The 26,211-nt window shown below is 40.1% G+C and overlaps 1 protein-coding gene across 8 annotated transcripts in view; it reads left to right on the top strand.

Moving 5' to 3' along the window:
• The window catches only part of FAF1 (Fas associated factor 1), a 372,784-nt gene that overhangs the window by 93,326 nt on the left and 253,247 nt on the right, over positions 1–26,211 (top strand). For all 8 annotated transcript variants that reach the window (XM_036349475.1, XM_036349474.1, XM_036349476.1 and 5 more), the window contains one exon: positions 20,733–20,824. In XM_036349475.1, the coding sequence (XP_036205368.1) occupies positions 20,733–20,824 (92 nt within the window). The remainder of the gene's footprint in view (positions 1–20,732; positions 20,825–26,211) is intronic.

Below are 26,211 nucleotides of genomic sequence, written 5' to 3'. Positions count from 1 at the left end.
GGAGCAAGCTACATGCCAGATAAAGAGTATAAGGATACTTAAGGAACTTTGTGAGAACTTCAAGGAACTTTGCTCATCAACGACATAAAAAAGGACTAGTCATAAATGAAGGATAATTTATAGGGAATCAAGAGTAGTGCAGAGGATGCCGAAAATCAAATTAGTGTTGTGGAATCAAAAAACACCCAATCAGCACAGGAAGAACAAAAATGAACCCAAAAATATGAAGATAGTGTAAGGAGCCTCTGGGACAGCTTCAAGAATATCAGTATTCGCATTGTGGGGCGCCCGAAGGAGAAAGAACTGAAAGCATATGTGAAAAAATGATAGAAAACTTCCCCTACCTGGTGAAAGAGATACACTAACAAATCCAAGAAGCACAAAGAATCCCAAACAACATGAACCTAATGAGGCACACACCAAGTTACATCATAATTAAAATGCCAAAGATTAAAGACAAAGAGAGAATCTTAAAAGCATCAAGAGAAAGAAAGTCAGTTACCTACAAGGGAGTGTCCATACGGTTGTCAGCTGATTTCTCAACAGAAACTTCGCAGGCCTGAGGGAGTGGCAAGAAATATTCAAAGTGATGAAAAGCAAGGACCTACAACCAAGATTACCCAGCAAAGCTATCATTTAGAATTGAAGGTCTGATAAAGAGTTTCACAGATAAGAAAAAGCTAATGGAGTACACCACCAAACCAGTACTACGTGAAATGTTGAAGGGTCTTTTTTAAGAAGAAAAATAAATCAGATCAAACATATGAACAATAAAATGGCAATAAATATATATGTCAACAATAGAAACTCAAAAGCAAAATAAATAAAGAATCTAATGAACATAATTACTGATGAATAAAATAGAATCAGAGACTTGGAAACATGGAACAGACTGACGAATTTCAGAGGGAAGGTGGAGGGAGGGCAGGAAGAGATTAACCAAAGAACTTATATGCATACTAGAGGCCCGGTGCATGAAATCTGTGCATGTGTAGGGTCCCTAGGCCTGGCCGGCATTCAGGGCCAATCAGGTTCCCCGCCTCCTCCTTCCCTTGCTGCCCGCACACTGTCATTGCGTGGTTCCCCCTACCTCTCTGCCTCCTCCTCTCACTCCTTCAGCACCCTGCTGCACCGCTAGTTGCCCGCCACATCACCCACCACCTCCCCGCCTCCTTCCCTTGCTGCCTGCGCACCACCACTGCATGCCCCCCCCCCCCCCCAGTCTCTCTGCCTTCCCGCCTCCTCCTTCCCTTCCTCCCTCAGCACCCTGCTGCTGCTGCTGGTTCCCCACCATATTCTGCGCTGCCCCATGGTCAGCGCACGTCATAGAGAGTGATCGAACTCTGGTCTCCTTGTCGAACTCCTGAGGGGACATGTTGCATATTAACCTTTTATATATATAGATGTGCATTACCCATGGACACAGACAGTAGGGTGGTGAGGGCCTGGGGTGGATGGGAGCCAGGTGGAGGGTGCAATGGGGGGATATAAAGAGGGACATCTGTAATACGCTCAACAATAAAGATAAAAAAACACCTATCTAGTTTAACTCGGCAAGAATTAAGCAGTCTTTTCCATATTTTTGTCTTAAGGTCACTTAGTGGGTGCTTAAATACTTTTAGCAATGGTAAACTTATTAATTTAAGGCAGTGATTTTATTTATCAACTCTGACTATAATTTTTTTTTTGATAAGGACAATGGTGGCATTTATTGAGTAACTGTTATATCCAAGGAATTATGCTAATTACATGCATGATCCGATTTAACTTAATTTTGAATATGAAGGCACTGAGGTTCAGAAAGCTTAAGTAACTTCCATAGTTGCATATTCAATAATTGGTAGAGCTGGAATTCAAACCCAGAGCCTGTGTTTAAGTCAGTTTTTTTTGTTTTTAATTAAATTTATTGGGGTGACATTGGTTAATAAGATTATAGAGGTTTCAAGTGTACATTTTGATGATACATGATCTGTATATTGCATTGTGAGCCCACTACCCAAAATCAAATCATCTTCCATCACCATATATTTGGCCCACTTTACCTTGTACTGTCCCCACCCCCCTTCTTTCTGGTAATCACCATACTATTGTTTGTGTCTATGAATTGCAGTTTTACATCCCACATATGAGTAAAATCTTACAGTTCTTAGCTTTTCCTGACTGACTTATTTCACTTAGCATAATATTCTCAAAGTACATCCATGTTGCTGCAAATGGCAATATTTCATTTTTTTTATGGCTGAATAGTATTTCATAGTGTATATGTACCATATCTTCTTTGTCTTTGATCTTTATAATCTATCAAAGGACACTTTGATTATCTCCATTACTTGGACACCATGAATAGTGCTGCAATGAACATAGGGGTGCATATATCTTTGTGAATAAATGTTTTCAAGGTAGATACCCAGAAGAGAGATTGCTGGGTCATATGGTAACTCTTCTCTTAATTTTTAAAAGAAGTCTCTGTTGTTTAAATATTACATAGTATTACATTTGTCTCCTTTTTTCCTCATTGACCTCTGCCCGGCCACCCCTACCCCCCAGCATATGCCCTCACCCCCCTAATGTCTGTGTCCATTGGTTATGCTTACATGCATGCATACAAGTCCTTTGATTGATCTCTTACCCCCTTCCCGCCACCCTTTCCTGCCTTTCCTCTGAAGTTCAACTGTCTGGTTGCTGCTTCTATGTCTTTGGCTCTATTTTTGTTCATCAATTTATGTTGTTCATTAAATTCCACAAATGAGGGAGATCATGTGATATTTATCTTTCTCCGACTGGCTTGTTTCACTTAGCATGATGCTCTCCATGTCCATCCATGCTGTTGGGAATGGTAAGAGTTCTTTCTCTTTTATAGCATCTCTTAGATGATTAGTGACTTTGAGCATGTTTTCATGTCTCGTGGCCTTCTGTATGTCCACTTTCGAAAAGTGTCTATGTAAGTTCATTGCCCATTTTTGATTGGATTGTTTATCTTCGTTTTGTTAAGATGTATGAGTTCCCTATAAATTTTGGAGATTAGGCCCTTATCGGATATAACATTGGCAAATATGTTCTCCCATCCAATGGCTTTTCTTGTTTTGTTGATGGTTTCTTTTGCTGTGCAGAAGCTTTTTATTTTGATGTAGTCCCATTTGTTTATTTTCTTATTTTCCATTGCCCTAGGAGCTGTGTCGGTAAAGATATTGCTACAACACATGCCTGATATTTTGCTGCCTATGGAGTCTTCTAAGATTTTTATGGTTTCCTGTCTTAAATTTAAGTCCTTTAACCATTTTGAGTTTATTTTTGTGTATGGTGTAAGTTGGTGAACTAGTTTCATTTTTTTGCATCTATCTGCCCAATTTTCCCAACACCGTTTATTGAAGAGACTGTCTTGAGAAATCTATGGCTTTTTGATACACCAATAATGAACTCACAGAAAGAGAAGCAACAAAAATAATCCCATTTACCATTGCACCAAAAAAATTGAGATACCTAGGAATAAATTTAACTAAGGAGGTAAAAGAGCTCTACTTGGAAAACTATAGGACATTGAAAAAAGAGATAAAGGAAGACATAAACAAATGGAAGAGTATATACCGTGTTCATGGATCGGTAGAATCAACATCATTAAAACGTCCATACTACCCAAAGCAATCTACAGATTCAATGCAATCCCCATTAAAATACCAACTCATATTCACAGACTAGAAAAATTTATATGGAATAAAAAAAAACACAACCTGAATAGTCACAGCAATCTTGAGAAAGAAGAACAACGGATGGATCACAACACCAGTCATCAAGCTATATTACAAAGCCACGGTTCTCAAAACTGCCTGGTCCTGGCACAAGAACAGACATATAGACCAATGGAACAGAACAGAGAACCCAGAAATTGACCCAAGCCATTATGCTCAATTAATATTTGACAAAGGAGGCAAGAGCATACAGTGGAGCCAAAACTTTGACTGACTATCTATCTATCTATCTATCTATCTATCTATCTATCTATCTATCTATCTATCTATCATCTATCTAAATTTGCAAAGTGTCCCCTCAGGAGTTCCACCAGGAGACCTGGAGATCGATCGCTCATTATGACGCATGGTGACCATCAGGGGGCGGTGCGGAACGAAGGAAAGTCCCGGCTGGTCGCCAGAAGCCAGGGAAGGGAGCCAGAAGGCTCTGATTGGCCCTGATCGCCAGCCAGGCCTAGGGACCCTATCCATGCATGAATTTCATGCACTGGGCCTCTTGTAATTTTATAAATAGATACATTTCATACACCAACCACATGCAAAAAAATTTGTATAATTGTATGTGCTAGTTTTTTCTTATTTTGTGTTGCCATCAGTAAGCTCCATTTTTCTTTTTACCTCACTCTGTTTTTAGAGACAGACTACACAAGGTAACTATATTTTCCTTTTGACAATTCTTCAGATATTATTTCCCATTTCTCCAGGGTAAATATCTTTAGTAGTTCATTTAACTATTTCACAGTTATGTTGAAATTAAAATGCATAGTATATGGGGATATATTCTATAGCAGTGATGGCGAACCTTTTGAGCTCGGCATGTCAGCATTTTGAAAAACCCTAACTTAACTCTGTGCCGTGTCACATATAGAAATTTTTTGATATTTGCAACCATAGTAAAACAAAGACTTATGTTTTTGATATTTATTTTATATATTTAAATGACATTTAACAAAGAAATATCAACCAAAAAAACAAGTTTGCGTGTCACCTCTGACATGCGTGTCATACGTTTGCCATCACTGTCATGGTGACTGTAGTTTTCAACAGTGTATGGTATATTTGGAATTTGCTAAAAGAGTAGATCTTCTCATCACAAGAAAAAATTATAACTGTGAGGTGATTAATGATAACTAAGCTTATGGTAATTATTTCACAGAATATACATAAATCATTATGCTGTACTAATACAACATTATACAGGATGGGGCAAAAGTAGATTTACAGATGTGAGTACATGAAACAGAGTTTATGCTTGTTGATATTAGTTAATCATATTATTTACGAGAGGCCAGTGCACGAAATTCTTGTGTGGGTATGGTCCCTAGGCCTGCCCTTTGATCAGGGTCAACTTCCCCGGCTGCCCTAGCTGGCCCCACCCACCGCCGCCACCCACCCCCGGTTCCCCGTTTGCCATTGGGTGATCGGAGCATGATGGCCGGGGGAAGGGACCGAGAGGTTGGCCATTCTCACCCACTTGCCAACCCTGCCCCACTGTGGGTTGCCCTCTGTGTGTGGGGCAACCAGCAGGGCGGGGGCCTGGCCTGGTGCGGCCTGCGTCCCCTGTCACCCACCCCCGGTTCCCCGTTTGCCATTGGGCGATTGGAGCCTGACAGGCGGGGGAAGGGACCGAGAGGTCTGCTGTTCCTGCCCACTCACTGATACTTCCCCTGCTGCGGGTTGCCCTCTGTGTGTGGGGCGACTAGCGGGGTGGGTGCCTTCGCTTTGTACCACCTGCGTCTCCTGCCACCCACCCCTCATTCTCCGTTTGCCATTGGGCATTGGAGCCTGCGGCTGGGGAAAGGGACCAAGAGGTGGTCAGTGCGCCTCATAGTGACTGGTCGAGTGGTTGTTCTGGTTATTTCTCCATTTGGATCAATTTGCATATTATCCTTTTATTATATAGGATAGAGGCCTGGTGCATGGGTGGGGGCTGGCCGGTCTGCCCTGATGGGGGCCCCGGATCAGGGTGGGGGTCCCTGATGGGGGGTGGGGCCACCTGGGGTGAGGGGCCATGGGCGGTTTGCAGGCCGGCCACACCCCCGATTGGTGTGGGGGTCCCTGATGGGGGTGGGCTGGCCGGGGCGAGGGGGCTGCGGGGGTTTGCAGGGCAGCCACGCCCCCGATCCTGGTGGAGGGGGGTCCCTGCTGGGGGGCGGGGCTGGCTGGGGCAAGGGGCCACAGTCATTCTGGTCTCTTGTCATTCTGGTTGTTCCACCGTTTTAGTCACTGGGCTTTTATTATACAGGCAGTCCTTGGGTTACGTCGGACTCGATGAACGTCGTTTCGTGGTTATGTCACCATCTCCGATTTATTTATAAAAAGAAAAATTCTGTCATTTCGACGTATGTACATATGTGCTTTATGTTTTTTATTATTTACTTACCACAAATAAAGGTCAGGAATTGTTATCTTTTCAATTTTTTTTTTTTTTACTGTTTTGCTTCATTACTGCTGTGTATTTGCTCTGTGTGAGTGATGTTGGTGCTTATGTAGGTGGGTTCCGACTTACGGCGAAAATCGCCTTACGTCATGTCATAGGAACGGATCTCAGACGTAACCTGAGGACCTACTGTATAGGATTTGTATTACAACTGTAAACCTACTTTTGCTCACCCTGTATACCAATTACATTTTAATAAAACTGGCAAAGAATGCATACTATAGATGCTAGTTGTTGATACACTTATTTTTTTTCTGAGGCATCACTTTTAGCTACTTTTTCATGTTAGAACCATGATTCATTTTAGGATGCTGGAGCTGTATATACTAGTACAATATGACAGATATTAGTGCCCACTATGGGTTGAGAGAACACAGTTGGTCTAGCCTTTTGGTTTTCTATTAGTGTAACCTAAATTAGTTTTTGAAACTACTTTTTCATGTTTCTGAGTCTCATAGTGAGATAGTGATTGGAGTTACTTCTTGCCCTGTGCTATCTTTCTATACTTTATATATCTTTGTGTAGCAGTAGTTTCATGGTTTCTTAAAAAGCCTGTCTTTCTCTGAGACTGTAATTCCCTTAAAGATGGACATCATTTCTTCTTATCTGTATGTTGTGCTTGTTGCATGGCAATAGTAGATATTAATTAAATATTTGATGAATACACTTATTGAATAATGAGATGAGCACTGGTCCAGTACTAAAAACTTTGAAGCAGTGGTTACCAACTGGTGGTCTGTGAGGTCCAAAAGGTTGACAACTGCTGGTTTAAGGAAACATTTGGAGCAGCAGTCGCCAACCGGTAATCCGTGGACCACTGGTGGTCCATGAGGTCCGAAAGGTTGGCAACCACTGCTTTAGAGTTAAAATGTTTGTTTTCCCTTTCCTCTCTTTTAGTTTGCAGTGTTTTCTTGCTGAGACTTGCTTACCAGCTAGTTTTTTTTATAAATTGAATTTCATTAGTCCAACCTGATAGAGAGCCTGGGTGAGGGGCTGAGGGCCGTTTGCAGGCTGGCCACACCCCCTTCAGGGTGGGGGTCCCCACTGGGCTGCCTGGCCAGCCTGGGTGAGGGGCTGATGGCTGTTTGCAGGCTGGCCAAGCCCCCCAGCGGGGACCCTCACCCCATGGGGGTGTGACCAGCCTGGATGAGGGGCTGAGGGCCGTTTTCAGGCTGCCTACAGCCCCTTCAGGGTGGGGGAGTCCCACTGGGGTGCCTGGCCAGCCTGGGTGAGGGGCTGATGGCCGTTTTCAGGCTGGCCACGGCCCCTGGCGACCCAAGCTCCCAGCCTCTCCTTTTTTTGTTTCTTTTTTTTCCTGGGATTTATTTATCTTCTATAATTGAAACTTTGTAGCCTTGAGTGGAGCCCAGGTCCGGCTGGAAGCCTGGGTTGCACTGGCAACCCAGGCTCCCAGCCCCTCCTTGGGCAGAGGCCAGGGCCAGCTGGAAGCAGGTATCTGGGATTTATTTATCTTCTATAATAGAAACTTTGTAGCCTTGAGCGTAGCCCAGGGCTGGCCAGGGCAGGCGGGAAGCTTGGCTTCCTCCATCGCCAGGGGCAACCCAAGCCTCCTGCTCGCTCCAGCTCCATGGCTACCGCCATCTTAGTTGGGTTAATTTGCATAGTTGCTCCTGATTGGCCGGTGGGCATGGCTGGTGGGTGTGGCTTGAACATAGCAGAGGGATGGTTAATTTGCATGTTTCTCTTTTAATATATATATATATATATATATATATATATATATATATATACACACACACACACACACACACACACACACACACACACACTAGAGGCCCGGTGCACAAAAATTTAGGGGGGGTCCCTCAGCCCGGCCTGTGCCCTCTCGCAGTCTGGGACCCCTCGGGAGATAACGACCTGCTGGCTTAGGCCTGCTCCCGGGTGGCAGAGGGCAGGCCCAATCCCTAGGTGCAGCCCCTGGTCGGGCTCAGAGCAGGGCCGATTGGGGAGTTGGGGCGCCACCTCCTGTCATGCACAGAGCAGGGCGGATTGGGAGGTTGTGATGCCACCCTCAGTCACAATCAGGGTAGGGCCGTTTGGGCGGTTGGGGCACCGTCCCTTGTCACACTCAAGGCAGGGTCGATGGGGAGGTTGCGGCGCCACCCCCTGTCACCCACAGAGCAGGGCCGATCAGGGGGTTGGGGCACTGCCCCCTGTCACTCACAGAGCAGGGCCCATCAGGGGGGTTGGGGCTCTGTACCCTGTCACACACAGAGCAGGGCCCATCAGGGGGGTTGGGGCTCTGTACCCTGTCATGCACAGAGCAGGGCCAATCAGGGGGTGGGGCACTGCCCTCTATCACCCACAGAGCAGGGCCGATCAGGGGGTTGGGGCACCGCCACTCTCACACTCAGGGCAGGGCCTATGGGGAGGTTATGGCTGTACCCCGTCACACACAGAGCAGGGCCCGTGGGGGGGGGGGGTTGGGGAGCTCTCCCCTATCACGCACAGCGCAGGGCTGATCAGGGGGTTGGGGCGCCTTCCCCTGTCACGAACAGAGCAGGATGGATAGGGAGGTTATGGCCCCGCCCCCTGTCACACACAGAGCCACAGGGCAATCAGGGGGTTTGGGCGCTGCCCCCTGTCACGCTGATCCCAGTGCCGGGAGGCCTCTTGGCTCCGCTGATCCCGGTGCTGGGAGGCATATTACCCTTTTACTATATAGGGTAGAGGCCTGGTGCGTGGGTGGAGGCCGGCTGGTTTGCCCTGAAGGGTGTCCTGGATCAGGGTGGGGGTCCCCACTGGGGTGCCTGGCCAGCCTGCATGAGGGGATGATGGCTGTTTGCAGCTGGTCACACACCCTTCAGGGTGGGGGTCCCCACTGGGGTGCCTGGCCAGTCTGGGTGAGGGGCTGAGGGCTGTTTTCAGGCTGGGGGTGACTGAAGCTCCCAACCTCTCCTTTTTTTCTTTTTTTATTCTGGGCCAGCTTTAGCTTTGAGGCTTGGCTGCAGCTCTTAGGCCTCCGCGGCTGAAAGTAGGTTTCTGGCCTTTGCTTACAATGTTGCCATCCTGCTTGCTGAAGCCCGGTGGTATTTGTTACAGAGTTTCTTAAACTGCCGGCTCAGAGGCCTGCAGCCGCAGGGGGGGAATGTTGGTTTCCTCCGTCACTGAGGCAAGCAAGCCTCATGTTAGTTTCAAGCTGCCTGGCTACCGGCCGCCATCTTGGCTGACAGTTAATTTGCATATCTAGCTGATTAGCCAATGAAAAGGGTAGCGGTCGTACGCCAGTTACCATGTTTCTCTTTTATTAGTGTAGATATATATATCCGTCATAGTATCTGTGGTTCATCGTTGACCGCCATGTCGTTATGTGGAGCGTGACTGTATTTACGACTTAAATAATTATAGGTGTTATCTTACTGATATTTTTGATTAAATTTGTGTATCTGAACAGCAAGATATGCAAAGGCTGCATCTTTGAATCTATGAAATTAGAATGTTACAGAGGGAAAAGCACTGGAGCTTTGCCTTGTAGACTTTGCCATTAAATCACTACTTGTTCTTGCGTTAATCAAACTACTTGTTATTGAGTTAACCATATCCCAAACGAGTTTTCAATAGCTTCTGAAATGGGTCCTTTCTAAACCCGGAACATCTAATATGCATCCTCTGATACAAAATCTTAATCTGCTTTTTTTTCTCAAAAGAATAGCTTTTACAGTTGAAACAAGTATTTGTAGGGGCTACTGGCTTATAATTCTTAAAATGAGGAAATGGATAAAGGCAGTAAAAGATTTCTGACACATATGCCGAAGCAATTTCTTCACTGATACAGCTCCTAGGGCACTTGAAACTAAATAGAAAATGAACAAATGGGACTACATCAAAATAACAAGCTTCTGCACAGCAAAAGAAACCATCAACAAAACAACGAGAAAACCCACTGTGTGGGAAAACATATTTGCCAATGTCATATCTGATAAGGGCCTAATCTCCAAAATTTATAGGGAACTCATACAACTCAACAAAAGGAAGATAAACAATCCAATCAAAAAATGGGCAAAGGACCTAAATAGATACCTTTCAAAAGAGGACATTCAGAAAGCCAACAGACATATGAAAACATGCTCAAAGTCACTAATCATCCGACAGATGCAAATCAAAACAACAATGAGGTACCATCTCACATCTGTCAGACTGGCTATCATCAACAAATGTACAAACGACAAGTGCTGGAGAGGATGTGGAGAAAAAGGAACACTTGTGCACTGCTGGTGGGAATGCAGACTGGTGCAGCCACTATGGAAGACAGTATGGAGCTTCCTCAAAAAACTGAAAATGGAACTCCCATTTGACCCTGTGATTCCACTTCTAGGAATATATCCCAAGAAACCAGAAACACCAATCAGAAAGGATATATGCAACCCTATGTTCATAGCAGCACAATTCACCATAGCTAAGATCTGGAAACAGCCTAAGTGCCCATCAGTAGATGAATGGATTAGAAAACTGTGGTACATCTACACGATGGAATACTATGCTGCTGTAAAAAGGAAGGAACTCTTACCATTTGCAACGGCATGGATGAAAGTGGAGAGCATTATGCTAATTGAAATAAGCCAGTCAATGAAGGAAAAATACCACATGATCTCACTCATTCATGGATAATAGAGACCATTATAAACTTTTGAACAATAATAGATACAGAGGCAGAGCTGCCTCAAACAGATTGTCAAATTGCAGCAGGAAGGCCGGGGAGGGTTGGGGGGCAGGAGGGAGGGGGGTAAGAGATCAACCAAAGGACTTGTATGCATGCATATAAGCATAACCAATGGACATAAGACACTGGGGGATAGGGGAGGCTAGGGGACTGTCAAGGGCTGGGGGAAAAAAAGGACACATATATAATACCCTTTGTAATACTTTAAGCAATAAAAAAAATAAAATAAAATAAATAAATAAATTCTCATAATAACTAAATGAGATTTTTTTTTTTTGTAAATATATTTTATTGATATTTTACAGAGAGGAAGGGAGAGAGATAAAGAGTTAGAAACATCGAAGAGAGAGAAACATCGATCAGGTGCCTCCTGCACATCTCCTACTGGGGATATGCCCGCAACCCAGGTACATGCCCTTGACCGGAATCGAACCTGGGACCTTTCAGTCCGCAGGCCGACGCTCTATCCACTGAGCCAAACCGGTTTCGGCATAAATGAGATATTTTAAAGATGAGGAAAACCAAACTGAATTATGTCCTAGAGTTTTTATAACTGCCAAACCAATAAAGCACATTATTATGTGAAGAAAAAAAAAAGGATTTCTGACATGACAAAAATGTTAATGGAATTAAAAGGGAGGAAATTTGTTTTTGAGAATTATGCTTGAGAAAAATCCATGTGACAGTTTTTTGTACTTTTGTTTCTTATAAGTGGCAGGTTTGATTTCCTTATTGTGTCTACTGAGGTAGGCTATCTCATTTTCTTTGGGGGCAGTTTTAACTTTTTAGTGTCACCTTGTTTTTTAAATTTAAAAAAAAATGGTCATAGGTTGCATTGATATGAAATGTATTCTTAGTTAAAAAAAAAAGTTAATGTGGAATTTGAGGCCCAGAGAGAGCCTATAATTTGACTTCAAGTAGGCGTCGTATAGTGATGGAACTGACATGACACGTTCATCCTAGTGATCATAACATTGCAGCAGTGTGACGTGTTCTGCTTGGAAAGTATTAGTATACCTCCAGTATAGAATCTTTTACAACCCCCCATCTTCAGTGTTCTACAAGTGATAAAGGTTTATTACTATAAATTTAAATCACAAATTTCTTCAAAATGATTTTAAAAGAAGGTAATAAATTCTATAGACTGTGTTTTTATTAAAACCATTTGTTAAATCTGACGGAAAATAAAATTATAAAAAATTATTTTTCTCAGTCACTTAAATGACAGATAAAGTATAGATAAATCTGTTTTCAATTTATTGGAGTATATCAGACTAAACAGAATGACCTTTTGCCACTTATTTCTCTGTTGGGCAGACCAAAATCTGTTTAGAGTAATTGCTTTATAAGATTTGAGGTAGGCTTTATTCTTTCTTTCTTCCTTTCTTTTTAAAAGCTTTCTCTTCTCTAAAAACTGGAAAGTTCTTGAGAAAGGTTGCTGTTAAAAACAGAACAAGCAAAAGACATGTATTATACTCAATAACACTTGAAATATCCATGTTAATCTATAAAAGAAATGGTTATATGTAATAATTTAGGAATCATGTGAATATAAAACTGTGTGAATGTAAAAATATTGTAATTTCCAATGTAAAGGTAAGCAAAATACAGTTAATGTGCCTAATAATGGTCTAATATGCTTTTATGAGCTACATCTTTTTATTTTTTTAAAATTTTATTTTCTTGTTTAAAGTATTACAAATAGTAGTATATATGCCTCCTTTTTTCCCCCATTGACCTTCCCCCAGCCTCCCCTACCCCCGGCACATGCCCTTAGCCCCTCCCCCCCCGCCCCCAGTGTCTTGTGTCCTTTGGTTATGCTTATTTGCATGCATGTAAGTCCTTAGATTGATCTCTTACCGCCCCCCCCCAACACTCCCCAGCCTTCCCGCTATAATTTGACAGTCTGTTCGATGCTTCTCTGCCTCCATATCTATTTTTTTTTTGTTCATTAAGTTATAGTGTTCTTTATTATCCATAAATGAGTGAGGTCATGTGGTATTTTTCTTTCACTGCCTGGCTTATTTCACTTAGCATAATGCTCTCCAGTTCCATCCATGCTGCTGCAAATGGTAAGAATTCCTTCTTTTTTATAGCAGCGTATTATTCCATTGTGTGGAGGAGGGGTCCTCAAACTACGGCCCGTAGGCCACATGCAAATACAAATATTGTATTTGTTCCCGTTTTGGTTTTTTACTTCAAAATAAGATATGTGCAGTGTGCATAGGAATTTGTTCATAGTGTTTTTTTTAAACTATAGTCCGGCCCTCCAACGGTCTGAGGGACAATGAACTGGCCCCCTGGTTAAAAAGTTTGAAGACCCCTGGTGTAGAGGTACCAAAGTTTTTCTAATCCACTCATCTGCTGATGAGCATTTAGGCTGTTTCCAAATCTTAGCTATTGTAAATTGTGCTGCTATGAATATAGGGGTGCATATATCTTTTCTGATTGGTGTTTCTGTTTTCTTGGGATATATTCCTAGAAATGGTATTACTGGGTCAAATGGCAGTTTCATTTTTAAATTTTTGAGGAAACACCATACTGTTTTCCACAATGTCTGCACCCACCAGCAGTGAAGGAGGGTTCCTTTTTCTCTGCATCCTCTCCAGCACTTGTCGTTTGTTGATTTGTTGATGGTAGCCATTCTGACAGGTGTGAGGTGGTACCTCATTGTTGTTTTGATTTGCATCTGTCGGATGATTAGTGACTTTGAGCATGTTTTCATATGTCTCTTGGCTTTCTGAGTGTCTTCTTTCGAAAAGTGTCTATTTAGGTCCTTTGCCCATTTTTTCGTTGGGTTGTTTATCTTCCTTTTGTTAAGTTGTATGAATTTCTTGTAAATGTTGGAGATTAAACTCTTATCGGAGATAACATTGGCAAATATGTTCTCCCATGCAGTGGGTTTTCATGTTGCTTTGTTGATGGTTTCTTTTGCTGTGCAGAAGCTTTTTATTTTGATGTAGTCCCATTTGTTTATTTTCTCCTTAGTCTCTCTTGCCCTAGGATCTGTGTCTTTAAAGATATTGCTACGACATATGTCTGCAATTTTGATGCCTGTGGAGTCTTGTAGGGTTTTTATGGTTTCCCGTCTTATATTCAAGTCCTTTAGCCATTTTGAGTTTGTTTTTGTGTATGGTGTAAGTTGGTGATCTAGTTTCATTTTTTTTGCATGTATATGACCAAATTTCCTAGCACCATTTATTAAAGAGACTGTTTTGACTCCATTGTATGCTCTTGCCTCCTTTGTCAAATATTAATTGAGTATAATGGCTTGGGTCAATTTCTGGATCTACTATTCTGTTCCATTAGTCTGTATGTCTGTTCTTGTGCCAGTACCAGACAGTTTTGAGAACCATGGCTTGGTAATATAGTTTGATGTCTGGTATCGTAATCCCTCCAACTTTGTTCTTCTTTCACAGGACAGCTGTGGCTATTCAGGGTTATTTTTTTTTTTCCAGATGAATTTTTGGAGAGTTTGTTATAGATCTTTGAAATATGCCATTGGTATTTTAATAGGTATTGCATTGAATCTATAGATTGCTTTAGGTAGTATGGACATTTTAATGATGTTGATTCTACCGATCCATGAACATGGGATGTTCTTCCATTTGTTTATGTCTTCCTCTATCTCTTTTTTCAATCTCCTGTAGTTTTCCAAGTACAGGTCTTTTACGTCCTTGGTTAAGTTTATCCCTAGGTATCTTAGTTTTTTTGGTGCAATGGTAAATGGGATTGTTTTTTTCATTTCTCTTTCTTTGAGTTCATTATTGGTGTATAAAAAGGCTATAGATTTCTGGGCATTAATTTTGTATCATGCTACATTGTCTAATTCATTTATTAAGTCTAGTAGTTTTTTGATGGAGTCTTTGGGGTTTTCTATGTATAGTATCATCATCTGGAAATAAGGATAGTTTTACTTCTTCTTTTCCAATTTGGATGCCTTTTATTTCTTCTTCTTGTCTGATTGCTATGGCTAGTACCTCTAGTACTATATCAAACAGGAGTGGCGAAAGTGGGCATCCTTGTCTTGTTCCAGTTCTTAGGGGAAATGGTTTTAGTTTTTGCCCATTGAGTATGATATTGGCTGTAGGTTTGTCAAATAGGGCTTTTACTATGTTGAGGTATGATCCCTCTATTCCCACTTTGCTGAGAGTTTTTATCAAGAAAGGGTGTTGAATTTTGTCAAATGCTTTTTCTGAATCAATTGATACGATTATGTGATTTTTGTCTTTTAGTTTGTTTATGTGATGTATCACATTTATTGATTTGCTGATATTGAACCATCCTTGCATTCCTGGAATAAATCCCACTTGGTCATGGTGTATGATCTTTCTAATGTATTGCTGAATCCGATTTGCTAGGATTTTGTTGAGGATTTTTGCAGCTATGTTCATCAAGGATATTGGCCTATAGTTCTCTTTTTTTGTGGTATCTTTATCTGGTTTTGGGATTAGGGTAATGATGGCTTCATAGAAATAGCTTGGAAGTGTGCCTTCCTCTTGAATTTTTTGGAATAGTCTGAGTAGGATAGGTTTTAGTTCTTCCTTGAATGCTTGGTAGAACTCTCCTGTAAAGCCATCCGGACCAGGCTTTTGTTTGCTGGAAGATTTTTGATTGCTGTTTCAATTTCTTCAGTAGTTATCGGCCTATTCAGGTTTTTTGATTCTTCTTGGTTGGGTTTTGGAAGATTGTATTTTTCTAAGAATATGTCCATTTCATCTAGGTTGTCCTTTTTTTTGAATGAGATTCTTAGTGAAAGATAATTAGTTTTCAAAAACAAAAAACGAAACAGTACTGAGCAAAAGGACATTGCTTTACATTTTTGCAAACTCTTCAAATGCTATGTAGAAGATCGCTGGATTGTTATCTGCTTCTCCATTCTTTCTGTTGCAGTGTGTTACTTCTGTTGAAATATTTTAAGAAAACTGGTATATAATTGGAGAGGGGAGGAGTATTTGAATAGCTCTTTTAGATAATAGTCTTATAGTCTTATTTAATATCCTTATTTGATGCTGTACCAAAACTTAGCAAGTGGTAATTTGTTAAAGGTTAATTGTAATGTATCATCTGGAACCACTTCAATGAAAATATAGCATTCTGTTACTTTAAAATTCAGTCGAATACCTTTACTTTAAGTGCATGATTTTGTAATATCATAAAATGGTCACTTGGAAAATATTGGTTCACTTTGTCATAAAGGTCTACCAAATGTTGACACATTTTATAATATCAATAAATCACATTTGTTAATATCACTAATCTACCAGAAAAATATTTCAAGTTTTGAGAAGCTATCAGGCTCACAGTGGCATATGCACATTTTGTAAAAATTTGGATTTTAGTTTGAAGACTCAAATTCTGTTCTTGAAAAAAAATGTCAGTTGTTTTCCTTGGATTAACAGGCTTTGTTTATTTTTGAGAAAATACCAAATCTAAATAATACAGTGTGCAGTCATTTTCCAAGTAAAAATGGTGGTCTGTGAAAAAAACCAGTTCATTTCACAATGCAAACAAATGCTTTTTCTCAAACTACCATTGTACTTTAGTACGAAGCAGAAATTCTTTATGAGTGTTTCCCATTTTATCACATATAATATTAAAAGCATCAAGATTTGATTAATAATTTTTGTTACTGCATGTTTGTTTGTTTTTTTAAAGCAAGTATTTGGTAATGAACAATAAAATACAATTTACTAGTTCAGCTTAGCACTGATACTTTGATTGATAAAGTACCAACAATTTTATTTACCATTACTTTTGTACAGTTTCAAGGAATCCCAGGAATTTGTAAACTATACTTTTGAGAATCACTGCTCTAATTCCACAGCCCCACCCCCAAAATGTTGTAAAGAAGTCTCAAAAGACCTGATAGGCATGACACTTAAGGGCCATTTAAAGGCAAACCACTAAATGCAAACGCTCATTAATGTACTTTTCATAAAGTCTGGGATTCAGACAAAAACTGGTAGACATGAGAAATAACATCATGTGCCTCATAAACTGAAGAAAAATTAGAAATTAAAATTACATCTATAAATGGCAAAAATAATGAAATTAGTGGAGGAATATTTAAAAAGCCAGCTTTTCTAAATATGCTTATACATTGAAAGAAATCAGGAAATTAATGAGGAAAGAAATGAAAAATTTTAAAAAATAGCCAAATGAAAATATTAGAGCTAAAATATAAGATCTACAATCAAAAATATGCCCAATAGCCCTAGCCGGTTTGGCTCAGTGGATAGAGCGTTGGCTTGTGGACTGAAGGGTCCCAGGTTCGATTCCGGCCAAGGGCACATGCCCGGGTTGCAGGCTCGATCGATCCCCAGTACGGGGCTTGCAAGAGGCAGCCACTCAATGATTCTCTCTTATCAGTGATGTTTCTATCTCTCTCTTACTCTTCTTTCCTCTCTGAAATCAATAAAGAAATATATTTTTAAAAAAATTGCCCAATAGATTTAACAAATTATATGTTGTTGAAGAAAAGATCAGTAAATTTTAAGACATAGCACTAAAAACAATGCAGAGTAAAGTACATGTAGCAGAAATGTAGGGGAGGGTGAGAACAGAGCCGGAGTGACTTGTGGGGAAATATAAAGTGGTCTAATGTATGTGTGATTAGAGTCCTGGAAACAGAGGGGCTTTTTGAAGGGGGAAATTTAAAAGAAATCATAGCGCAAAATTACCCAAATTTGATGAAAACTCACAGATTTAAGATGCTTATTAGTAACAACAAGCAGGAGTAACTCAGAGGAAACCACTTCATAATAAAATTATGAAAATCAGTAGTAGAAAATAATTTTAAAGGAGTACCAGGTGAGGAAACAAAAATACATCCCATATAGGGAAAGAAACATTTAAAAATAATGACTACTGCCTTCTTCTCTGAAGCAATGGAAGCCAGGAGATAATAAGGTGACATTTTTAAATACTGAAGGAATAAAATGTCAACCTGGAATGCTGTATCTGACAAAAATGTCTTTCAGAAATGAAGACTAATTAAAATTTTTTTTTAGCACAATTAGAAGCTGTAAGAAGTGTTAAAGGAAGTTTCTCAGGTTGGAAGAAATTGATACCAGCTGGAAAATTAGATGAACACAAATAAATGAAGAGCACCACAATTTCCATTCATCCATGGATGGACTCTTGGGTTGTTTTAGGTATTATAGCTGATGCTGCTGTGAACGTGGCGGTACTTCAACCTAGTGTTTTTGTTTTCTTCAGATATATTCCCGGAAGTGGAATTGCTAGACCATATGGTAGTTCTGTTTTTAATCTTTTGAGAAAACTCCATCGTGTTTTTCATAGTTAATATACCAATATACAATTCCACTTGCAGTGCATAAAGGTTCCCTTTTTCCCACGTCCTCCTCTCTTTATCTCTTGTCTTATTGATGGTAGCCATTTTAGCAAGCATGAGGGGATATCTCATTGTGGTTTTGATTTGCATTTCTCTAATGATTAGTGATGTTGACACCTTTTTGTGTAGTTGTTGGCCATTTGTATATCTTTTGTAGGAAAATGTCTGTGCAGGTCCTTTGTCCATTTTAAAATTAAATTATTTTGTGTTTTTGCTATTGAGTTGTTATGAGTTATTTATATATTTTGCATATTAATCCCATGCCAGATAAATAGTTTGCAAATTCAGTGGACTGTTCTTGATGACATCAGCATATCTTCATAATTTACAAAGTAATGTATGGGGCTACCATAGTGGCCATGCCATCTTGTGTTAAGAACTTTGGAGCCAGGCAGATCCAGATATGAATACTTTTTCTGAAACTTGCTGCAGTCTAGCATTTACCTGCCCAAAATTATTTTGGTATCTTTGAAACAATTACTACTGTTTATTAAGAACCTGGTCAAGTACTGTGTTATTACCTTAATAAAACTAAAAATAATGAACATTTTTTGAGTCCCTTGTATATATTGGATATATTCTAATATAAAATATTTTCCATGCCTTATGTCATTTAATACAGCAACCCAGTGAATTGTTAGTACTATAGTTATCATCCCACTGTACAGAAGAAGGAATTGAGACCAATAGAGAATAATTTTTAAAACGAGGAACTCAGGTTGCTATCATGATTCTGGTTTTGTTTTCTATTTCTCTCTACTTGTGGTGCAAAATATTATGTGTTTTATGGTATCTCCACCAACTGTCTGCAAAGAGTAACTGGAACTTTAACTGAAAATCTCTTTTTGTTTGTCCTTTAACAAACTTCTTATAGGTTATGGATGATAAGAGTGTCTCCAAGAATCTAAATGGGTGATGTCAAGTGAAGATAGGTATCTAAGAGGAAAGCACTGGGAAAACTTGCAAGAGCATAAGCCCAGCTCTAGACAAGTATAGCTCTAGAAATACAACCTTAGCCACATGCAAAAAGGCAATATTTATATGTGTTTGATATAAAAAAGTATGGCTCACCTTTCTACCATTTCTGTAAACAGAACAATCTTTTGTCAGCAGTGACATTTTTGAAGGCCAAAGTTCATAAAAATTTATGCTTCTAAAATATTGAACCAGAATTCTTTTTATGATATTTAATAACTATTCCAAAGTGCCTATATGGGAATTTTCTTTAAGAAAGTACAAAAATGTCGCTAAGTCCATGAAGGGTTTGTTTGTAGCATTCCTTACGTAGCCAGCTGTGTTTCCATAGAGCTTATGTAACATAAGCTTTTCTCCCTCTTCTATTACTTTATCCTCTTTTAATATATGGAATGGAATTATTTTTCTTCTTTAAATACACAACAGTTTTTTCAGTATTCAATCACTTATAACTGGAATTGAATTATCTGTTAATCAAAAATTATAGACCAGTACCAACTTAATAGAAGCAGATGTATGAAATATTTGTACATTTTGATTCAGTAATCTGTTTAATAAACTTTAGTGCCAGAAATTAACTGATTGATTTATAAGTAGACTTGATTCCTGATAAAAATTTATGGAGCACAGGGGAAATTGTGATTTCTCACTGTTTCTCTTTAGAATCATTTTTATTATTGCCTTTATACCTTTCAGTCTTTGTCTTTACAAAACTGAATATCTTTGCCTTTGGTTTGGCTCTCTTTCACAATCCAGTTATACTTCAAGCTTGGTTGGTTTAAACTCAGTTTTTCTTCAAGCTGGGTTTAAGTCTCTTCTCTCTCATAAACCTTTCTCTGTTTGACCCACCATGTTTTTGCTTTTGTTTCCTTTTCTGAAATTTTGTTGCTTTTGTCTCTAAAACAATTTAAATTGTGTTCTAGATTATTGGCTTTATTTTTTTCAGCTACTTTTTTTTTTTCTAAAATATGTTTTTATTGATTTTAGAGAGAGGAGGGGAGGGGGATAGAGAAATAGAAACATTGATCTGCCTCTGCACACCTCACACTAGGGGTGGAGCCTGCAATCCAGGTATGTGCCATGACTGGTAATTGAACTGGGGACCTCTTAGTTCATGGGTCGATGTTCAACCAGTGAGCCACACCAGCCAGTTCTCCTATAATGACTCGGGTTTTATACTCTACCTGCTACTCCTACCATATGCTGAACACAAATAGGTATTGTCAATTGATTGGTTTAAAATAGATTGTTTCTCTTCAAACCTCCAGTCACTGATATCAATATCTTTATAAAAGCTATGCAATTAATTAACTACCTAATTGATTACTTGTGGAGTCTTTTCTCTTAACTGATATTGAAGCCTGAGTTCTTCAAAAGGCTATGTGTTGTTTGATCAAGATTTGAAGCTTGGATTATTGAAATTTTTGTTGTTCACTCATCAGATATGTCTAACATGAATGCTAGCCCTGGATATGAACAAGCGTTAATTGCATTATTTTGTTAGTAATACTCAGTATCTTCTTCTTTATACAGGAGAGATTAAACAGATTCTAGAAAATGAACTCCAGATACCTGTGTCTAAAATGTTGTTAAAAGGCTGGAAGACTGGAGATGTGGAAGACAGTGTGAGTTTCTTATTTATTTATTTGTTATTTTTACATTACAGTTCACATTCAGTATCATTCTGTAATAGTTTCAAATATACAGCATTATGGTTATCATATCCTTTATTAAGTGGTCCCTCTATATTTCAAGTATCCACCTGGCCCCATTCAGTGTGAGTTTCTTAAATTGCCAGTTATATAGTTGACTAAATAATGTATAAAAAATGGTTTTTATTAATATTGTTACATAAGTAGATTTGGTAATAACTTAGTTTAAGAAATTAGCAATCAATGTTTTTCAAGCTAAAACTTCTAACTATTTTATAGCAGTTTGATACTTTTTTTGAGAATCTTTACCTTTTTCTCAGATCTCATAGGGTGTCAGTAAGTGCTCTGAAATAATAATTTACTAAACAATTATGTATTGGTCTGAAAGAAGTCATACATGGTGTATATATGTATGCCAAGTATTGATTATAAAACAAAGATAATAGGAAAAATTTTAATTGTGAAAATTTTAAATGGAATTATTTCTTTTTTGTTGTTTATTTGGATAGTGGCAGGGGAAAGGAATGAATGATATTTAAAGATTTCTAAAAAATGTTGCAATTGCCCTAGCCGGTGTGGGTCAGTTGGTTGGGCATTGTCCCTTGCACTGAATGATTGCTGATTTGATTCCAAGTCAGGGCACATGTCCAGATTGCAGGCTTGATTCCTGGTAGGGGACATGCCAGAAACAGCTGATAATCAATGTTTCTCTCTCTCCCTCTATCTTCCCCTCTCTCTAAAAGTCAATAAAATAATATATATATTTAAAATGTGTTATAATTTTAATGTAGTAGTTGCTATTCTTAAAGATCCAGTAGCAGCCTTAGGTATAAAATATTTCACACACTTCTTTTTCTGACAGAGAGAGAAGAGGGATTGAAAGAAATGAGTTAACTCTGAAGTTTTAGATGTTTAAAGTGGAAATAATTGTCTATTTTTTCAAATTATTTACTGAGCTGATATTTCAGTATCCAGGCACAAACTTAGAATCTTCAACTTTTGATTCATTTCTTCTTTGTCAATGGCTTTTGATAGACATTGTGGTTATAAATATATATGAGTTCACTCAATATATGGAGATGTTGAATATTTCAAGTTATTTACAGGAATTTCGTGTTGTCAATCCTATCTAATAAAAGACAAATAGGGTAATTGACTGTACCTTCGCTATGCTTCCCATTGGCTAATCAGGGTGATATGCAAATTAACTGCCAAGAAAGATGGCGGTTAACCGCCAACAAAGATAGCGGTTAATTTGCATACGTAGGCGCAATGATTGGGGGCGAAAGGAGAAGGATAGAAGAACAGTGATCGGAAACCCAGGCGGCAGGCAAGAGCCGGGTGGCAGGGCACCCGGCTTTGCCTAGGGCCGCCTTTGCCCTGCCCCCCGGCCCTGGATCAGAGAACCGGGGCGCCTTTGCCCGTCCCCAGCCGGTGCTCGGGATTGGAAAGTTGGGCCGCAGGCAAGGCGGCACCCCCGGGACCCAGGAGCCGCCTTGCCTGTGACCCGTGATCCTGATCGCGAAGGCTTGGAGGCTGCTCCTGCCCGGGGCCTGCGAAGGCTTGGAGGCGGCTCCGGCCAGAACAGACACGGACAGGGACAGAGGGCTGGCCTGTAGCCTCCGCAGCTGAGCGCAGGCCCGGAGAGGAGACGGTGGGCCTGCCTCCCGCAGAAGCAGCGTGGGTCCCTTCCGCCTCCCACGGAATCTGCACGAGTCCCTCCATGCTCCAGCGGAAGTGGCGTGACTCCCTCCCACCTCCCACGGAATCAGCGCGGCTCCCTCCTGCCTCTGGTGGAAGCAGCGCAGCTCCGGGCGGTGCACTGCGGTTCCTGCCAGCTCCCGCGGAAGCAGTGGGCAGCCTGCTGCGCAATATTGTGCAATGGGCTACTAGTATATTTATACATTTAGGTACAAAGTTAGTGACATACTATATTAGGGGTCAGCAAACTTTTTCTGTACTGTCAAGTCATAAATATTTTAGGCTTTGTGGGCCATACAGTCTCTGTTGCAACTACTCATTTCTGCTGTCATAGTATGAAGGCAGCCATAGGCTGCATGTAAGCATGACTGTGTTCTAATAAATCTTTATTTATGGACACAGAAATTTGAAATTTATGTAACATCACAGGTCATGAAATACTCTTCTTTTGAATTTTCTTCAGCCATTTAAAAATGTAAAAACCATTCTTAACTCACTGGCCATACAAAAACAAGCAGTGGGCCAGATTTGTCTCAGAGGCCATTCTTTAACTCTGGTGCTGTATGATTATTCTAATTGAAATGTATATTTAAAAAATAAAGTGCTGACTGAGAATTGGAAACAATTAGGCAAAAATAAAACGACAGATGCATTAGTTTGCACAGCTATATCGTTTATTCATTCATTTACTAAGAAACCTATGGATATGATCAGTCTTGCATGGTATTTTTAGTAGTTTGTGAAGAGAAAGGTAATCATTTTGCAGATGTCCTTAAAACTATATGTTCTCATATTTGAACATAGTCTTTGTTACCAATAAAATTTTCATTTACTTAGGTCTATGTACACTTTTCTGTAGGTGATTTCTGCTATTCCTATGACATTAATTTTCTAATTGCTCCCAAATTTTTATTTCCAGGTTATACTTCTATGAATTTCCATATCCAAATTGGTAATTCACTCTTTTAATTACATATTTTATTGACATCTTTAACTTACCGTGTGTAAAATGGTGCTCTTGATTTTCCTTTCCTGCCATTTCTTCAACAGTCTTCTCCAATAAATGGCAGCACCACACAGCCACTGTTAAATAAAACAAGTTTGAGCATCAGTCTTTTTCCATTTAAAACAATGCCTAATCCTTTGGTAAGTCCTGTAGAGTCTATCTCCAAAATATATCTTTTTTTTTTTTTTTTTAAAGAGATATATATATATTTTTTTATTGATTTCAGAGAGGAAGGGAGAAGGAGAGAGAGAGATAGAAACAACAATGATGAGAATCACTGATTGGCTGCCTCCTGCACACCCCCCTCCCCACTGGGGATGGAACCCACAACCCGGGCATGTGCCCTTGACCAGAATCGAACCCAGGACCCTTCAGTCCACAGGCCGACACTCTATCCACTGAGCCAAACCGGCAAGGGCCAAAATATATCTTAATCATGGCACTTTCCAGTATTTTTATTGCACTTCCTCATCCAGGCCGTTACCACCTCTTGCCAAGACCAATGTAGTAGCTTCATTGTCTTCCCAGTTTCCTTTCTTTGATTCTTCCCGTGTATTCTTCACACAGTAGCCAGAATGGTCTTTTAAAAACATAGATCGAATTACATAACTCTCCTGTTATAACATAGCTTTTTATTTCTCTTTGAATAAAATTTCGGCTACTAACCCTAGTTTAAAAGGCATTATATTGTACTAGAGGCCTGATGCATGAAAATTCATGCACTGGAGGGGTGGTCCCTCAGCCTGGCCTGCCCCCTCTCACAGTCTGGGAGCCCTTGGGCTAGAGGCAACCCGGTGATCAGGGCAAGGTGATGCCCCATCACACCTCTGCTGCTGCCACTGCCAGCAGCGCAAGTCTTGACCAGCCCTGGTTACCTGATCCTTGGGCAGCCCTGGGCAGCTGGGCAGCCAACATCTGAGGCTTGCCAGTGCCTTGGGCTGGCCCTGGGCGGGGGTGGGGAGGAGGGACTGAGGGGATTGGGGAACTCTGGAGGCAGGCGCGTGGAGCGGTCTGGCCTGCTTGGGGGTGGGCCTGGCCTTGTCACGTGCCTGCCGCCCCAGCGGGGCTGAGGGGACTGGGCGCTGCCATCTTGTGGCTGTGGGCGCCACTATCTTCGAGGGTGTGACAGTCAATTAGCATATTCCCTCCTTATTGGCTGTGGGCGCCGCCATCTTTAAGGGCAGTCAATTAGCATATTCATTCCTTATTGGCTGTAGGCCCTGCCACCTTTGAGGGCGGTGCAGTCAATGAGCATATTCCCTCCTTATTGGCTGTGGGTGCTGCCATCTTTGCGACGACATGGGGGTCAATTAGCACATTCCCTCTTTATTAGATAGGATTGCCCTAGCCGGTGTGACTCATCCTGTGAACTGAAAGGTCACCCTGGTCAGGGTGCAAACAGGAGTCAACCTGTTGATGTTTCTGTCTCGCACTGATATTTCTCTCTCCCTCCCCCTTCTTCTCTCTCTAAAATCAATAAAAAGATATTTGTTTTAAAAAGACACGGTGTTATTTACCTTCTCTTCACCACTACAACTTCATCTTTAGCCTTTTCTACCTTCACTTTTCATCCTGTAGTCATGTAAACTTCCTTTTAATTCTTCTAATAGGTTTAAACTCTTTACATCTTTACCTGACAGATGCTATTCAGCTGCCTGGAATGCTTTACCCTTAATTCTTCACATGATGGTTCTCTTTCACACTTCAAGTCTCAGCCTAAATATTACTTTATTTAACAGAGTTTTGTATAAAATGTGGCTCTTATCTCAGCATTCTTCATCACAACCCCATGAGTAGAAAGGCCATGTCTCTTTCTTTCATATTGTATATCCAGTGCCTGGTATAATAAATATCAAGCAAATGTTCATGGAATAAATGAACAAATAACTTAAAGAGAGTATCCATTTACTTAATCATACCATATGTGGTTTGAGGGGTAAGATTTAGTGGAAAATTTTTGGATGATGGCATGGTAAGAGGATAATAATAACTTGGTCAAGTGTTAAATCTAAGTATTTATCAATAATCACAAAATAAAATAATGAAGGTTAAGGTAAAAATAACTTTCCTATGTTTATATGTGTGTTTTTGGTTTGTTTGCATGTTAACTATTAGCAATAACAGATCAGTTTCAAAAGGACTTACACATGTTTGACATAAAGATCAGAACTTAAGGCTACTACAGTGTTATTTTTTCAATCCATGGTGGGATGTAAAGTTAATTGAGTGGCTTATAGCCAGACTGGGGTAAAAAGGATAGAAGTTGTCAGAGTGTATTGCAAATAATCAGATTATTTCTTTTTGTTTAACACATAATTATTATGAGTCAAGAGTAAATCTCAATGCCTTTGGAGTAAGTCTGTGCACTTAGTAAGAAGGGCCCACTTGTGGAGAGGTCAAGATATACTTCTTCAATGAAGGCATCGATGAGCCTTAACTGTGTTCTTATCTATTTATGTCACTTCATGAGCTAAGGAATTTGTATTTTGTTTTAACATTCATATTCATGCTAATTTATGATATTCATGGGAGAAACAAGGTTATTTGGGTTCAGTAGTTCTTCTGCATTATCGTATTAGGAAATTTTCAAAAGAAGAAAAGTCAAACTACAATATTGACAGTTTTTCAAGAACTGTAGGAAAAAGTTAACAAT

Source organism: Myotis myotis, unplaced genomic scaffold (genome assembly GCF_014108235.1).
Source record: "Myotis myotis isolate mMyoMyo1 unplaced genomic scaffold, mMyoMyo1.p scaffold_m19_p_2, whole genome shotgun sequence".
NCBI classification, from domain to species: domain Eukaryota; kingdom Metazoa; phylum Chordata; class Mammalia; order Chiroptera; family Vespertilionidae; genus Myotis; species Myotis myotis.
This window is presented reverse-complemented; position numbering and strand designations above follow the sequence as displayed.